The 17,506-nt window shown below is 40.9% G+C and overlaps 1 protein-coding gene across 10 annotated transcripts in view; it reads left to right on the forward strand.

The window, feature by feature from the left end:
• Nucleotides 1-17,506, forward strand: part of SLC8A3 (solute carrier family 8 member A3) — a 297,810-nt gene that overhangs the window by 109,292 nt on the left and 171,012 nt on the right. The window contains exon 1 of one of the 10 annotated variants that reach the window (XM_056547176.1): nucleotides 2,420-2,477. The exons of the other annotated variants lie outside the window; for them this stretch is intronic. Coding sequence (XP_056403151.1) covers nucleotides 2,425-2,477 — 53 coding nt within the window. The 5' untranslated portion in view covers nucleotides 2,420-2,424. Of the gene's footprint in view, nucleotides 1-2,419; nucleotides 2,478-17,506 lie in introns of those variants that run through there. 10 annotated transcript variants of the gene reach the window in all.

Genomic DNA, 17,506 nt, shown 5'->3' on the forward strand with positions numbered 1-17,506 from the left:
GTTATATCGAGGGCCTTTTGGAAGGAAGCAGCCATGTTTATTCCAGTCCTGCAATGCACCAAAAATGTATTCAGTTCTATATGAGTATGATTAGATGCAAAGCCGTCATTTAGAAGGCTTGTCCAGGGACACATTTTTCTTTTAGAAAGGACTAATAAAAAAAAAAAGAAAATACTTGCTCCTTTACCCTGCAGCTGTTCTGATGGCTCCTAGTCCTCTGTACTTTTTGCTTATTACTGGTTCCATTGACATTCTGCCCAGCATCCCTGGACATACAGGGTTACAATACATGGTTTGAGACACACAGCCAATTTCATGCCTTAATTTTGAGTTTAGGTGCAATGGTCATAGCAATAATCTAAGAATTGTTGGTGTCTTCTTAGCACTTATGGTATATCTTGAAAATTTAGTATCAGGAAGGATAAAACTTGTCCCTGATTGTCAGGTCTTTGGCCAGTCTTTGTGGATCCTTCAAAAACATCTTTTCACTACCCATCATGAGATCCCCATAGATCTCTGTGTTTTTTAAATAAATGATACTTTATTACAGAGTGAATCCATTGCAACCATTGGATGCTTGTCTGATTGTGCAGTAAATTTCTGTCTGCCAATTCGCCTTTCTGGCATCTGCTATAAATAGAATTTAGTACATTCTGTGATCATTGCACTAAGGACTATGGATTTATTCCATATGTTGATTTAGTAACAAAGCGCACGACCGGTCTTCAATAAGTTATGTGCCATCAATCCAAGTAAATGTTTGATTAGCAGCCTCGGGGGCCCTGAACATATGCCTAAGTCAATAATCCCAAAATTGGAATGTGAAATGCAGCAAATTTATGCTGGTTTCTGATGGCCGTAATGAAGCTACATTTTGTCTATTTTTTATATATTATTTCATGTCTGTATTTTGACTGCAAGACCAGGAACACCCTTGGTGGTTCTATAGAACATAAATCAACATTGAATTCCAAAGTTTGGTTCAGAGGGACAAAATGGTTTCCTGCGGTCACATCAAAGACAGTAAAATGATACTGCAATATGTGACATTATGTGTGTGTTACAAAAAATCCAAAAAGGAAGCGGCACTCCAAAATGTCCAAGCAAACAAGTAGATTTATTCACCCATCTGATTTTTTGCATTACATTTTGGGATGCTGGGTCGGGTCCTGGAGCTGAGCACCCACTTGAATATTTATCCATTTTAGGACTACCAAGTCCCCACACTGTGCGCAGCTGTGAACACATTGACGGACATGTGTGTGTGTTATATATTGTGTAGAACTTTTATTTTTCATCGGGTTTCCTTCTAGAAAAGTTACCCAGGGGCAAGGAACGCGAGGACAAACAACAAAATAAAAATATTATAGCTTACCCACCATGCTGCTTCACTCTGGGGTTTCTATATAGGAGTGCACAATGATGTCCCCATACAATGGACACCCCAGTCAATCACTGGCTTCACATGTCACATGCAAGGACTAGTGCACTTACTGCTGAGGCCAAGGGTGAGTATAGTCTTTTTCTTTATTTGTCCTCCTTTTCCCTGCCTCTGGGAAATTTTAAAAGACCAGAAAACTTCTTTTTGGAGGGTCACACACAGCGCATCTGCTGTGTATTTCATGCTGTAGATGCGCCAATGCCAATCACTAGAGCGACTCCCTTCTGTGGCAGGATGTCTGCTCGTAGCAGATCTTCAGCAGAAAATCCACTTTTACGAGAAGACACTCAGGGCTACCTGGCCGCAGCAGGGAACTCGCTCTAGTGGCTGGAATTGGGGCATCCCCAGTGTGAAATATGCTGCGGATGCGCTACGTGTGGCCCTACCCTTAATGTGTATTTTTTTGCATGGGGCACTGAACATTAAGCAATGGCGATGTAAGGGTTTAGTTATGGGGAGAAGAAAATTTGGAAGTGAACTACGCATTTGTTTACCGTTTGTATATATATATTTTTTTATTAAAAGGGTCTCTTGACTACGAGCTGATCACCAAGTTTCCGCTTGAATTAGCGAGTTGTCTGTATAGTAGATGAGTCCTTTAGAGTGGAAGACACTACTTGTAGCTGTTCTCCACTATATCCAAGAAATGAGGATCTAAACCAGAGGGATCCCCCGCAACCTTTATTTGGGGGCTGATAAGGTGATTTGGGGGTAGGAATATTTTTGTTCTGTTAGTATCTATATGGCAATGAGAAAAACATAAGGTAGGAGTTCGTTTGTTGTAGTGATGTTTTCAGTTAGTTTTATATACTATGGGGAGATTTATCAATAACTGTGCAGAGGAAGAGTGGTGGAGTTGCCCATGGCAACCAATAAGATTGCTTCTTTACAACCTGTGAAAAGTGAAAGAAGCAATCTGATTGGTTGCTATGGGCAACTGCACCACTCTTCCTCTACACAGGTTTTTATAACTCTCCCCCTATATGTATAAAGAAGCCCAGGTGACTACCATAGGTGACGCTCAGCTAGTTGACTGGTATGTGTCCATCCTTAGCAAGTTCTGTTGTTTTGTTCCCCAACACGTATTAGTATTTGCCTTGTGTCATGACAAACTAAATATTGAACACAAAGCATTGCCAAAAAAGACTGTGGTGCCTGCCAGGAGCAGCTAAATGATGTCTGGAGTGAATGCTTTGATTAGGATTCATCAGAGCATTCAGTGTGTAATCTATCATTTGGATCAGTCGCAGCTTTTGGAAAAGAAAAGTTCAGATCTTAATGAAACTTGTCATCCCTATAACCCCTTTGGTTACATTCTATTTTGTGCATTATGTGCCTGGCTGAAGAACTGCCTTGGCTTTTGTTAACATTGTATGTATCCTTTTTGTGAAAACACATAATACTTTTATATAAATTTTTATATTGTTACATACTGGATGCCAAGAACTTGACTATCTGACCTTTTAAACATTCTACCACTTTATCTATCACCTTTTAACATTTGTATAATATACAGTGAAACATCTTTGAGAAGACCACTTCAACTTGAATTGAAAAGGGGTTTTTCTGTGAAGGTGGTCAAAGAAAATGGTCACGATGCATAATGGATGTTGGACTGAAAATTTTTCCCATGAAATCTGGTCTGAATAAGAGAGTGGTCTTCTCTTTTGTGGTTCAGATACCATGAAAGTGATGACAGATTTCCTTTAAGACAGGTCAGAGATCCCAAGATTGGAACTTATCAACTAACCATAGGATAGGTATTTGGAGGGAGTCCAACCATTGTCTATGCAAATGCTGAATGCTCTATTCATTTGGGGGGTGCAGTTTTACTCCGTTTTATTGGTGGGGTCCCACCGGTTGGACCCCAACTGATCAACTTTTTACCCCTTATAGTGTGAATAGGGGATGACTTTAAAAGTTGGAATACCCATTTAGGTAAATTATATAAACTCAGGTTTGGTTTTGGGGTGCATGTACTGAAGCCCAAGAAAGCATACTAGAGTTTTTAAGAGATTTTAGGTTTGGAAAGCAATCTCCATACAGACAAAAGAGTTGATATCAGTTTGTCCATGTTCAGACAAAATCTGTGGCGCAGTTTTTATCTGCAGTGTATTTGAAATCTACATCAATAAGTAACAGGTCGCTTATTTCATGCAGGCAACATGTACCCACTCCAGTTCATTGCCTATGTCTAGTATTACTGCACAACCCGATTCAAGTCATACTATATTTCTTAAAGCAAAAAGTGCTAGGTCCAGCTTCCAAGCGGATATTCTGTTAAAAATCAAGCTTTAATGATTCCTATTAAAACAGTGGTAGGATCCAAGGGATAAAAACATACACGCTGACGCGTTTCTGGCTTAGTACAAGCCCTTAGTCATGGCAAAAAAATCATAAGACAGTGCTCACTCATATATCCAAGATACAACTGAGTTAATTACTAGAGTATTCCCATCCGGTCAGGCTGGCGTGTGTGACAATAATTTCGGCTGAGGAGGTAGAAGAGCCACCAGTAAAACAAGGCATGGACGTCGGCTCTGTACCTCATGTAATGCATAAATATCTACTATCATAGACAGACATAATGAGCCTATATAAGGACAAAGGGTGGATATATAACCATAGTAAAAAGTATATAAAAATATATAAAATTGAACAGACTCACAGTGTTCGTACGAGAAGAAAGAGGGATGATCACGGATAGGTCCCAGACTGGGTAGGTATATGCCTCATATAGGACACAACTAATATGAATGATTAATCAGAGATATTGAATAGACATAGAAAATGCAGCATCTGAATTACACTACACGATCTGGCAATCCATTGCTCACACAGCTGTGTCCAAATTACATTGTATACATAGTATGTCATGTATGGGCTGATTGATGCCATTTCTTAGCTAAAGGGAACACAGAAATAAGCCAATATATAACACAAATAACAGTGATGTATAAGAGCCTTATCTGAACATGTACAAAAGTAAGAATGCAAATTTTGCATAATTGTGGAAACAATTAACTTAAAGGGGTACTCCGCTGCTTAACATTTGGAACAAACGCTTTGAGCCGGCTCCGGGAGCTTGTGATGTCATAGCCATGCCCCCTCATGATGTCACGCCCCGCCCCCTCAATGCAAGTCTATCGGAGGGGGCGTGATGGCTGTCATGCCCCCGCCCATAGACTTGCATTGAAGGGGCGGGATGTGATGTTATGAGGGGGCGGGGCTATGACGACACGAGCTCCCGGCGCCGGCTCTAAGTGTTCGGAACATTTTGTTCCAAACGCTGAGCAGCGGAGTACCCCTTTAAGCTTCTTACAACTTTGTACATGTTCCATAATACCAACAACTTCTCAACATTCCTTCCAAATGAACCAAAGTAGTAAATAACATGTCTTAAACCAAGTATATATTTGTTAGATGGACAACACTCTACATTCGCAACAGATGGGGTAATGCATTTAGAAAATTTCAAAAGAAGAAGGAGAAGGCTTAGAAACAGAGCTTTTTAAGGCTCAAAAAATATATAATTTACGGGCGGGCGGGGGGGGGGGGAGTGGTGTTTGGTGTAGTTAGGGAGCATAGTGGGAGTTGGTTTAGGATAGTTAGATTGATGACAGGCACTCTTTAAACACCTCTCTTTCATTAAAAAAAATTAGTTTTCAATTCATTTTTTGTAGATTACCTATGCAAAACTACACATAACACTTTGTGATATCAGCATGAGTTCTACAAACTGTCCAACTCCGCTCTACTATAAAAAAGCAGCAAGTGGGGCTTTTAGTTCAATGGACATCTGTCGAGGAATCTGTTGACCAGTGCCAAGCTTACCATTAGCATACATTTATATATAGATAATCACTGGTGCCTGCATTGTTTGCTCAGATCAATTAATTGCCTCAATTCACACAGACATTGTGAAATTCTGAAGAACATTGCATCTCGGATGCCTCCACTAGCTGAACATAGCCATAGTGACAACACATAAGCCACCCCATTACTTGTATTATCAATCAGAAGTATCTTGATTTGGTTCAATAAGCAGAATCAGCCTGCAATATCTTCTTCATTTATAAAGGCGAATGATGGATGTGGGTGTCTGCTCCTTCTTACAAATGAATAACCCTTTCCAGAGATGTGTCGTCTGGTTGGATAAGACAAGGCTGAAATGTAATACACTTGCAGGAACTGGTCTGAAGATAGAATGTTAATCCCATACTCCCATGACAGGATCGGGCAGATAGACCAGTGCTGGACTGTAGTGTTCCCTCTGGAATGAGCAAAATCCAGGATGGAATGACGGCTTGTCTACTGTTAACAGTGGACCATTACATGTCACATGCCACAAGCCTGACGTCCTCGGCATCACTTCCTTATTCCCTCATGAACATTTTATTGGAAAGTTTTAATGCACAATTGGTGGCTAAATTTATTTTTGTCATTGAGCCCAGGGCAGTGCGTACTTTTGTGTGTACAAAATGTCCTTAGTCAAGGTTTATAGATCTGATCTACATACTCTAAATAGTATAAACAATATGTAATATAAAATAATAAATTGTAATAATTATATATTAATAATTATATATCGTATAAAATTATACGCTTGCACACTGCATATAATGAACTGAATTATCACCATTTTATAGACTTAACACCAAAAGCAAAAAAGAAAAGTTGTAGTTAAGAAAATAGCTACCACTACGTGATGAAAAAAATATATGTAAATATAAAAATATATGTTACTCAAGCAAAACACACATGCAATATCAAAAATAGGCATACAGGGGAAAAAGTAGTAATCTGACACAGGTAATGGTGTACCACATGTCAAATCAAGGTTTCCCTTACCACAGGCTTACCACATAACTGTCCCTCCTAAATGTAATCCTCTCCCCTTTAGTAATCATCTTTATCAGTTCACTTCTTCTTAGACCAGAGCCGCTCTAGTGATATAGCATAGCATCTTGTAAACCCAGCACATCAATTATGCCCTTCTCCCCCCACATCAACTGCATATCCTCTCCTAACATGGTGCCACTTGGTAAGCACTGCACTTTCTTCAGCATAAGCTAAGATGTACAAGTAGACAAGTAAGGGAAAGGAAGTGTTTTTGTGTGTTCTACTGGCAAACAGCCCAGCTCTGGTCCACCCCTCTGAAATGGAGAGAATGAGAAATTACTGTGCACCATGGAGCGGATTCTCAGGAGCTCAATAATAACAGGAAAATCCCAAAATCACTTTGTTACGTCAAGATTTAATATAGCAAAACCTTGCAGATTTTTAAAATTGTTTTCGAAGTCCACGCTTGGTTTCAGGTAACTGGACCAGGTTAAGCATTATGCCACCTACCGTATAGCTGATTTGCTCATCATTGCGAGAGTCTTGTATAAAAAAAAAAAGGGGTTGTCCCTTTAAAAATGTAAGTAGTATGTGTATAGGACATCCACCCGATAAATACAAATTTAGCCCATTACCACATTAAATGTGACTAAGTGGGAAATGGGAGCAGGTTCACCTTTGTATTGCTATTTATAAATTGTAGTAATTAAAAATGATCACAATCTAAAAAAAAAAAAAAAATGTAACAAAAAGATTAAAAAAGATTATTTGTTTTTTTTGCCATTTCATAGGTGTCAGTTGATTGGTTGGTTGAAAGGTTATAGGTTGATATGGGTTATGGTTGTTTTTTTTACTTTTGGATCAATGTCCCTCAGTGACTGAGAACTGTAGGATCCCATTTTGGTGAGACAGTCAATGTAATTGTCTGTCACCCGCTCCTCTTGACTCAAGCTCTCTGTTGCTCAGATCAATAAACAATTAATTTTGCCTATTTACAGGACTGTGGCGCACCACATAGACTTTCCTATTGAGTCAAAAGGTACAAGGCACGTGTGTGCAAGTTAACAACAAAAAAACCTTTGTATAAACATGTGTGACATTGTAAACACCCTACCTCATATGTTATCGTTGTGTAACCAAAATATTACATTTCTGCACAGCTACAGGCATTATCCTCTAAAGTCCCTTTCACACTATAAAGTTCTGTTAAAAAAATCTGTTACAAATGTCCGTTAGAAAAGCCATGTTAAACGGCCGTTACACAATCCCATTCATGTCTATGGGATTTTTGGAATATCCGTTATGACCCGTTATAGCCGGTCATGAATAATGGTCGTTAGTTGTGACGGGAGAAATAACAGCACATGCATAAATTTTTCTTCCGTCACAAGAAACGTGTAATTAACGGCCGTTATTTTTAACATTGAAGTCTATGGCAAACAGATGAGCCTTTATGTCATCCGTTTGCACCTGGTTTATAATATCTGTTATTACATCTGAGCATGCTCAGAAGAGGTGACATCAGCAGACTCCTGCAGTGCTGAGGGACTTTTACTACTCCCAACATGGAACAGACTTGTTTCCAAGATGGAAGTAGTAATTCCCCGGCTGCGGGAGTCTGCCGGTGGCTGGGAAGGCTACATTAGTGTTTGTACTACAACCCCCATCATGGAACAGACTCTGTTCCATGATGGCGGTTGTAGTACAGGGGTTGCAGGATTGATCGCACCAGGTCTCACTTCTGAGACCCGATGCGATTAGAAGTTATTAAACAGGGGAGCAGGTGGCATGCTCTACTCCCCTGCGATGTACGATGTATTTACTTTCATTTCTAAATTCCCTGCCGGGAGCCCTGAATGGTCAGTACTGAGGAGCAATTCAGGGCTCCCAGCAGGGTTTTCAAATTGAAGCGCTGCAGTAGGGAAAGATATATAGAATTGCTGGGGGGAATATATGTGGCCCCCACAGTGCTTCTATATATCTTGCCCCCCGCATCGCATTTATATATGATCCCCCCCACAGCTCATATATATGTTCCCCCCGCAGCGCATCGCGCATGAATGAAAAGTAGTCTAAAGGCAGCGCATCGGGCAGGCGCGATGTCCTGCTGAAAGGAATACTTTTCATTCATAGCGCTGCGGCATTTGATTAAAGAAGCGCTGTCTGACCCCTGCAGCGCATCTACATACAGATGTCGCTGCAGTGCTATGAATGACAAGTATTCTTTCAGCAGCACATTGCGCCGGCCAGATGCGCTGCTGGATGCCTAACTACTTACCTACATACCCAGCTATCTAACTATGTACCTGGCTTTCATACATGGCTGCCTAGCTAGCCCCATACCTACCTACCTGGCTTGTTACCTACATATCTGGCTTCTTGATCTACCTACCTAGTTACCTATTTACCTGGCTACCTACCTACCTGCCCTTTTACTGTGCAGGACACCAAGGAGGGCATTATTACAGTTTGTGGGCCTATAGAGGGAAAGCTTGTGTACAGGAGGGGAGGGCACTGGAAAAATGCAGAGTCTGATATGTTTGTACTGCAGATGTTAAGAGATCCACATGGCGGTCTTATCCGGATGGGGAAGAAAAGGAAAGAGGACGCCGCTGATCAGAAAAGGCGTAATTGTGAGTCCCACGGGGGGATGGCCACGTGGTGGAAGGGGGGGGGGGGGGGGAGCCAGGCCTTGAGCTGCGTAAGGGGCCCCGAAATTTCTGATGGCAGCCCTGAACTTGAGTAGACCCAATGTGGTCTACTAAAGACTTTGTTTGGTCTGTTTCCAAAATGTATCCTTTTTTTTTGTCTTAATACATAGTCAACTATGTTTTTGATGAGTCATGCAAAGGAAAAAAAATAGTCACTCATAGACCCCATTTGGTCTGTTAATTATTAATGTCAAAAGGCACACCATAATGTCTGCAGGATATGCTAACCATGAGAATTTTGAGGTCTGTATGGGTTTTTAGCCTCTGAATAAACAAGACTGTTTTGATTCACTGACAGAAAGCAGAGCTCTGGAAAGCCGCGAGGAAATTAATCACAAGGCAAATCAGTAAGTTAGAAGTAATTTTCATTATGCAATGATTTTTTATTAAAATATTTTATTAAGTTAAGAAAAACATAACAAAGTAAAGAAAAATACCATGTCTTTAATAAAAACATCCAAAATGAGTTCTCAATTTACATATCACAATAAAATATATATATGGATGTATATAGCAACAACTAATAGGTATGATTTACACATGGACCATAAACAATACACATATAAAGAATAACAAGACATTGGCCCTCATTTACTATTGCAAACCCGACATGTTTTGTCGGGTTGTGCGCCAGATTCTGTCGCATTGCGCCAGAAATTCTGTCTCCGCCAGAATCTGCGCCCAGAATTTGCACCAGAATTGAAGAAACCCCAACTAACTCTCCATTTTGCTATGAAAACCCAAAAAGGGGCGTGGCTGCCGTGGAAAGGGGGCGTGGTCTCCGAAAGGGGGCGTGTTCCCAACATTTTCACAAAAAACCAACATATTTACTAAGGTTTCCACAGAAAATGTGGTGGATTTGAGCTGAGGAAAACCAGACAAATCAGAGCTTGTGTAAAAAAAGCAAAGTGTAGGGAAAGTGGAAAATGTAGGGAAACCTTAGTAAATACCGTGGAAAATAAATTGTAGGGAATTAAAACCCACAAAGAAACCTGCACAACACTCTTAGTAAATGAGGGCCATTATATAACATAGGAACTGAGTTTCCAGGTAAGCTATATAAAAAGAAAAAATTATAACAGCAGAAATATAAACCCTATTTCGAAAGATCGGGGTAAGTTGCATCTGAACAGGAAGGTATATAATATAGAGGTAAATAGTTATACAAGGATTAAAATTAAATTCTTTTAAAGAGGTGGTCTCACTAAGACAATCCCCTTTGTAAAATGAAGGTGGCCAAATGCCATGGATCTGGCTTCTCCCTAAGCTTTCCATGGATGCATAAGATCTGTATTGGTGGGATGTTCTGAGCCACCCCCAATGATGTTCTTTTATATCATCCATAAAGATTATAGAGGTTGTAGAAAATTAAAACTGCAACTTTCTTAGATGCCATGAGCAACTCCTCTCTTTTTTGAATATCTCCTGAGGAAATGGCGAGGAAAATTTCCTTCCTGAAATCCTTTTTTCTGCTCCATGTGGTAAAACGAAGCAGAAATTATGCAGAATTGACATTTATTTGGTGCAGAATTTAAAGCGTAATTCGGCATGGAAATACAATAATTCATGAGATTTTACTTGCGGGTTCAAGTGGAACAATAAACATGTATTTTTTAGGCAAAATCCAGATCTTCTGTAAAAATGTTGCTGTTGGAGAAGATTTGCTAAAATCCTATTAAAATCTGTGGGAGTTTGGTTACCTGCACTGAATTTCCTCTGTTTGAACTTGCCCTTAAAGGGGTTGTCCAGCAAAAGAAACAACCTGTGTATGATGTAAAAAGTATAATAAAGCAGTTTACTAATATAACGTTGTTAGCCATACTGCACAGATCTCTCCGTAATAGCTGAGCTGTCTGGCTACAAAGCTTTGACATAGAATCATAGAATGTGTCGGCAGATAAGAACCATTTGGCCCATCTAGTCTTCCCAATATTCTGAATACTATCAATAATCTCTGGCCCTATCTTATATGAAGGATGATATAATCATGTCACATCCGATCAAACTTTCTAAAAGCTGAGCCCCCATCCGTGCTACCCCTTCCCCTCCTGTCTGCTCAGGACAGGGCCATTGATGTGAAGAGGGGAGCTTGTTATACTACTCATTAGATTTTAAGGCATCAGGAAGCCTTTCTCAGTCTTTTTAGTAGTTTCTTTCAGAACAGGCTCACTGTTGCCCTGAGAGTGGTTTCCTGCTGCCTTTAAAATCTAGTAAGCAGTGATATGAGCTTCCCCCTCTTAACATCAATGATCTTGTTCTGAGCAGACAGGAGGGTAGGAGGGAGGGGAGCTCTGTTTTCAGAGGGTGTGATGTCAAAAATAAAAGCTAGACAGCTTAGTTGATAATGGAAGATCTATGCGGTATGAGTAAAAACATTATAGTAGTAAGTTGCTTTATTATACTTTTTGACACCATACACAGGTTGTTTCTTAAGCTGGACAACCGCTCAGAGAAGAAATGCACGTCCAGTATAAGCAGGTTTTTCTATGGCCACTAGCATGGACTCGCTATTAGATTTCTCCTCTGTCCTTCCATACATTTATCAGTAGTATGCTGATCTCACTCAAGGGGCTTATACTTTGTATCTGGGATTTAGATAAGTGGAATCACTTTGAGTACCAACTATGTAACTTTGTAGGAAAATTCAGATATATAGCCTTATGTGTTGTGTTCTCTAATGTTGTTGGTACTTTAGACAATTTTTAATGGTAGAGCACATGGCTGACTTCTTTGCTTCAATTAAGCTGCTTTCTTTCTGCCATGTAGACGGTAATAATAGAGAGACAGAACATATGTTGCTTGCAGTTGCTGCCTGCAGCTTCTGTATGGGGAACCGAAAGCTCAGGTTGGAGAGATGCTAAAAGGCTGATTAATTCATTAAAAGTAATTTGGTTTCATTCATTCACATATGTTGCCATCAAGACAACTTTAAGCTGCAGAAGAAGTGGAACCAGGAGTCCCGTCATCTATCAGCATGCAGATGATTCTCTCTGGTCATTTCTCTCTACCAGGGACGTGCACACACAGACATAATACGGGACTTGAGCCCCTGTCCTTTTTCTGCACTTGCCCTGATAGTATTCCCCAGCCAGGCAGTATTTACCAAGCAGTTTGCCTCAAGCTGTTGCAAAACTCCAACTTCAAGCATGTCCGGACTGGGAAACACTGTAGTAGGGAATTCTGAGCTTCTGTATTCTGTAGTAATTGGCTTTTTTTGGTTTTTGGAAATCTGCGCTTTTTTTGCACCAAAAATTAGGTTAAACAGGTTAAAATGCCCCAATTGTGACTATATTCGGTCCTTTTCATGATTGTATACACTTTCTGTGCGGGTCCACATCCGGCAGCTCTCGCTCTTGAACCTATAGCTGCCTGGTCATGCTGGGACTTTTTTTTTATTTCCCATGAACCAGAGATCTATAATGTGACGGACTGACCAGGTACCTCTCCGAGTCCCCCTCTGCCAAGAATGACTTTTCCCTCCAGGCGACAATCCCCAATATACCACAGGCAATGTCGATAGGCAGAACTAGAGAATATCGCATCCCCGTACCCAAAGAACCAGGCAACACCAGTCTTCATGTGTAAAAAAAATCAATCTCCTTTATTAAGGGACAAGTGTCTCTTTTCATAGGAAGGAACATCCCCGGGGGTGGGGGTGGGGGGGAGGGGATGTTCAGTAAAGGTAATTAGCTCTCCCTATCTTGTGCCTTGTGCAAAACGTGTGACTTGTGCAAATCATTACACAATGTTAGACAAAGGAAACATACATTTCTACAATAAAACATATTTGTACTAATAATGCAACAACCAAATATTCTGGGATCGGTAGCTGGAACACACTTGGGGGGACAAGCAATGCTCTGGCTGCTGTTTAAGTTTGGTAACCACAGAGTGGAGGCTCCAGGGGACCACTTACAAGGTGCAAGCCAATTATAGTTCCATGAGATTTGTCTATAGATCCCACTGAACTTCCTGGTTGCATAACTCAGTGGCCCTTGTGCCTAGAGGTGTCCAGGGCAACATTGGTAGAGGATCAGAAAGTCATTGACAAAGTCAAATAGGGTAGGGGCGGTAGAGCCCTGAAAACAGCCAGCACTTTTTAGGTTGAAGACCAGTGCGTACTGGGTACCTGGCTACTATGACTAGCATAGCGCTAGCATATTAATTTAAAGGGGTACTCCGGCGCTAAGACATCTTATCTCCTATCCAAAGGATAGGGCATAAGATGTCTGATCGCCAGGGTCCCGCCGCTGGGGACCCCATGATCCTGCACGCAGCACCCCGTTAGAATCAGTCCCCGAAGCGTGTTCGCTCCGGGTCTGATTACTGGCGATCACGGGGACGGAGCAGTGTGACGCCCCCTCCCATAGGCTTGCATTGAGGGGGCGGAGCGTGACGTCACACAGGGGCGGAGTCATGACTTCACACTGCTCCGTCCCCGTGATCGCCAGTAATCAGACCCGGAGCGAACACGCTTCGTGGACTGATTCTAACGGGGTGCTGCGTGCAAGATCATGGGGGCCCTCAGTGGCGGGACCCCGGCGATCAGGCATCTTATCCACTATCCTTTGGATAGGGGATAAGATGTCTTAGTGCTGGAGTTCCCCTTTAATATAGGGATGCCTATTGCAAATTATTAAGATGGAGACACGTGTTATGGTATTATGGGCTTTTGATTAATTCCAGAACATTAAATTGCTAGTTGCAGATTTCCTAGTACAATATTTTCAGCAAAACTGGGTTATAATTGAAAGCCTTTGTGAAAATGACAAGTGCAGAAGAAAAAAACTCAGCATATCAATGAATGTACATCCATCAGTAAAAATGTGCTCCTTAGAAAATAGCATAATAAAGGAGAACAATGCATTCTTCTATACTCCAATATTAACAAAGCGTAACAATAGCTTGTGAAAGGGATCATATAAACACCATTTTATAGTGGTTCTATTTACTAAGCTCTAAAATAACAAACTAATGGAAACATAAGTAAAGGTATGACTATATGCTTTTAGATGTTTTTTTTTTTTTAATGATACTAGATTAAAAGGTACGATAATCTTTGCAACTAATTTCAGATTTTTCATTTAAAAAAAAGTGTATCGACTTTCCAACTTGCCTTGATAAGCAAAATTCCACCATTTTGGGTATACAGCTCCTCTGCAGACACGTCAGTATAATCTGGTTTTTCCATAAATTGTAAAAAAAAATCATTTGGCTCCCCTAAGTATTGATGCTCAAGTAGGATCCCACTCCTTAGATGTACCGTATTTTTCGCCCTATAGGACGCACCGGCATATAAGACGCACCCAATTTTAAAGGTGCAAAACCTAGAAAAAAAAGGATTCTGAACCCAACAGTGATCTTCAACCTGCGGACCTTCAGATGTTACAAAACTACAACTCGATGGCTGTCCGGGCATGCTGGGATATGTAGTTTTGAAACCTCTGGAGATCCGCACGTTGAAGACCACTGCTGCCTTCGTCATCATCCAGCCCCCCCCCCCTTTTGTTTTGTACTCACCTCCCCTCGGCGGGAAGTTGGGATGAGCTGGTCCAGGCCATCTATGCTGCAGGGACTGTCCGGTGGGGATGGTTAGTCGTTGTGGGCTGTCCATTTTCACCGGGGGGCCCTCTTCTCCACACTTCGGGCCCGGCCCAGGACTAGTGACGTTGCCTTGACGATAACACACAGGGATGTTCATGCGCAACGTCCCTGTGCGTCATCGTCAAGGCAACTTCACTACTTCGGGGCCGGGCCTGGAGCACGGAGAAGAGGGCCCCCCCCCCCCCCGGTGAAAATGGACAGCCCGCAACGACTAACCATCCTCACCGGACGGTCCCTGCAGCATAGATGGCCCGGACCAGCTCACCCTAACTTCCCACCGAGGGGAGGGGAGTACAAAACAAAAGGGGGGGGGGGGGCTGGATGATGACGAAGGCTGCAGTGGTTTAAGGCTGTCCGGGCATGCTGGGAGTTGTAGTTTTGCAACATCTGGAGGTCCGCAGGTTGAAGACCACTGAGAAGGGATTGACAGGCAGAGAGTTCACTCGAGTATAAGCCGAGGGGGGCGTTTTCGTGCTGAAAAACTCGGCTTATACTGGAGTATATACGGTAGTTTGCTTTTATTTTCACATAACATACATTTTATAGCAATAAGGTACATGGATTCATTAGACATACAACTATACACTTCACTTCTTGGAACATGTATATGTAGTTCTTCATGTTCTTCTTGCATTTCTCTGATTTTATTGTAAGTGACAGATTTACTTGTTTGAATTATTTATGATTTATATGCTGTTTCCTTGTTCTGTGACTCTAGTTGGATGCTAACAAAAAAAAACACAGATTTGTGCTCATTTTATAGGAATAGTATAGCTACTTACACACATAATAATACACTTTATACCTGCTGCTTAGACTGAAGCTCCTTAACCCCTTAAGGACACAGCCCATTATGACCTTAAAGGGATACTCCACTGGAAAACATTATCTTTCTGGAACCAATTGATTTAAAAATAAATAAAAAAACTGATTTGTAAATGGCTTCTATTGAAAAATCTTAATCCTTACAGTACTTATCAGCTGCTGTTATGATCCACAGGAAGTTCTTTTCTTTATGAGTTTCCTTTCTGCCTGACCACAGTGTTCTTTGCTGACACCGCTATCCATTTTAGGAACTGTCCAGAGTAGGCGCAAATCCCCATAGAAAACCTATCCTACTCTGGACAGTTCCTAAAATGGACAGGGGTGTCAGCAGAAATCACTTTGGTCAGGCATAAAGGAAATTCAAAAAGAAAAGAACTTGCTGTGGATCATAACAGCAGCTGATAAGTACTGGAAGGATTAAGATTTTTTAATAGAAGTAATTTATAAATCAAATTTCTGGCACCAGTTGATTTAAATTTTTTTTTTTTTTCCAGTGTAGTACCCCTTTAACCCCTTAAGGACTCATTTGGACCTTAAGGACTCAGACAATTTTATTTTTACATTTTCGTTTTTTCCTCCTCCCCTTCAAAAAATCATAACTCTTTTATATTTTCATCCACAGACTAGTATGAGGGCTTGTTTTTTGCGCGACCAATTGTCCGTTGTAATGTCATCACTCACTTTACCATAAAATGTATGGCGCAACCAAAAAAATACTATTTGTGTGGGGAAATTAAAAAGAAAACCGCAATTTAGCAAATTTTGGAAGGTTTTGTTTTCACGCCGTACAATTTATGGTAAAAATGACATGTGTTTTTTATTCTCTGGGTCAATACGATTAAAGTGATACCCATGATTATACACTTTTCTATTACTGTTGTGCTTAAAAAAAATCACAAACTTTTTAACCAAATTAGTACTTTTAAAATCCCCCTATTTTGAAGACCTATAACTTTTTCATTTTTCCGTATAAGCGGTGGTATGAGGGCTCATTTTTTGCGCCGTGATCTTTACTTTTTATTAATACCATATTTGCTTATACAAAACTTTTATTACATTTTTTATAAATTTTTTGGGGAATAAAATGTTATAAAAAAGCAGCCATTTTGGACTTTTTTTTTTTTTTACGTTCACGCCATTCACCGTACAGGATCATTTACATTTTATTTTCATAGTTCGGATATTTACGCACACGGCGATACCAAATATGTATATAAAATAATTTTTTACACTTTTTGGGGTAAAATAGGGAAAATGGGACAATTTACGTTTTTATTAGGGGAGGGGGTTTTTCTAATTTTTTATACTTTATTTTTTTTGCTTTAATTTTTTACACTCTTATAGTCCCCATAGGGGACTATTTATAGCAACCATTCAATTGCTAATGCTTTTCAGTGCTATGTATAGGACACAGCACTGATCAGCATTATCGGTTATCTTCTGCTCTGGTCTGCGAGAAGGCAGATCAGAGCAGAAGACTCCCGGAAGGCAGCGGAGCCAGGGGAGGGGACCTCCGTCTGCCGTGCAGGATGATCGGATCGCCGCGGCAGCGCTGCGGCCGATCGGATAATCCTGTTAAGTGACCGCGATGCTGCAGATGCCGTGATCTGTATTGATCACGGCATCTGAGGGGTTAATGGCAGACATCCGCAGGATCGTGGGTGTCCGCCATTACCTGCGGGTCCCTGGCTGCGATCCACAGCCGGGACCTGCGGCGCATGATGTCGGCATCGCTCCGATGCCCGCGGTTATGCTCAGGACATAAATGTACGTCCTGATGCGTTAAGTACCACATCACCAGGACGTACATTTATGTCCTGCGTCGTTAAGGGGTTAAGGACCAAAGCATTTTTTGCACATCTGAACACTGACATTTTAAGCATTAATAACCCTGGGATGCTTTTCCTAATCATTCTGATTCCGAGATTGTTTTTTCGTGACATATTCTACTTTATGTTAGTGGTAAATTTCCGTCAATACTTGCATAAAAATGTCATGAAAAATTTCAAAATTTTGAATTTTTCTAACTTTGAAGCTCTGCTTGTAAGGAAAATCGACATTCCAAATAAATGTTATATTGATT

The sequence above is a fragment of the Hyla sarda genome, chromosome 11 (assembly GCF_029499605.1).
Source record: "Hyla sarda isolate aHylSar1 chromosome 11, aHylSar1.hap1, whole genome shotgun sequence".
In the NCBI taxonomy this organism is placed as follows: Eukaryota; Metazoa; Chordata; class Amphibia; order Anura; family Hylidae; genus Hyla; species Hyla sarda.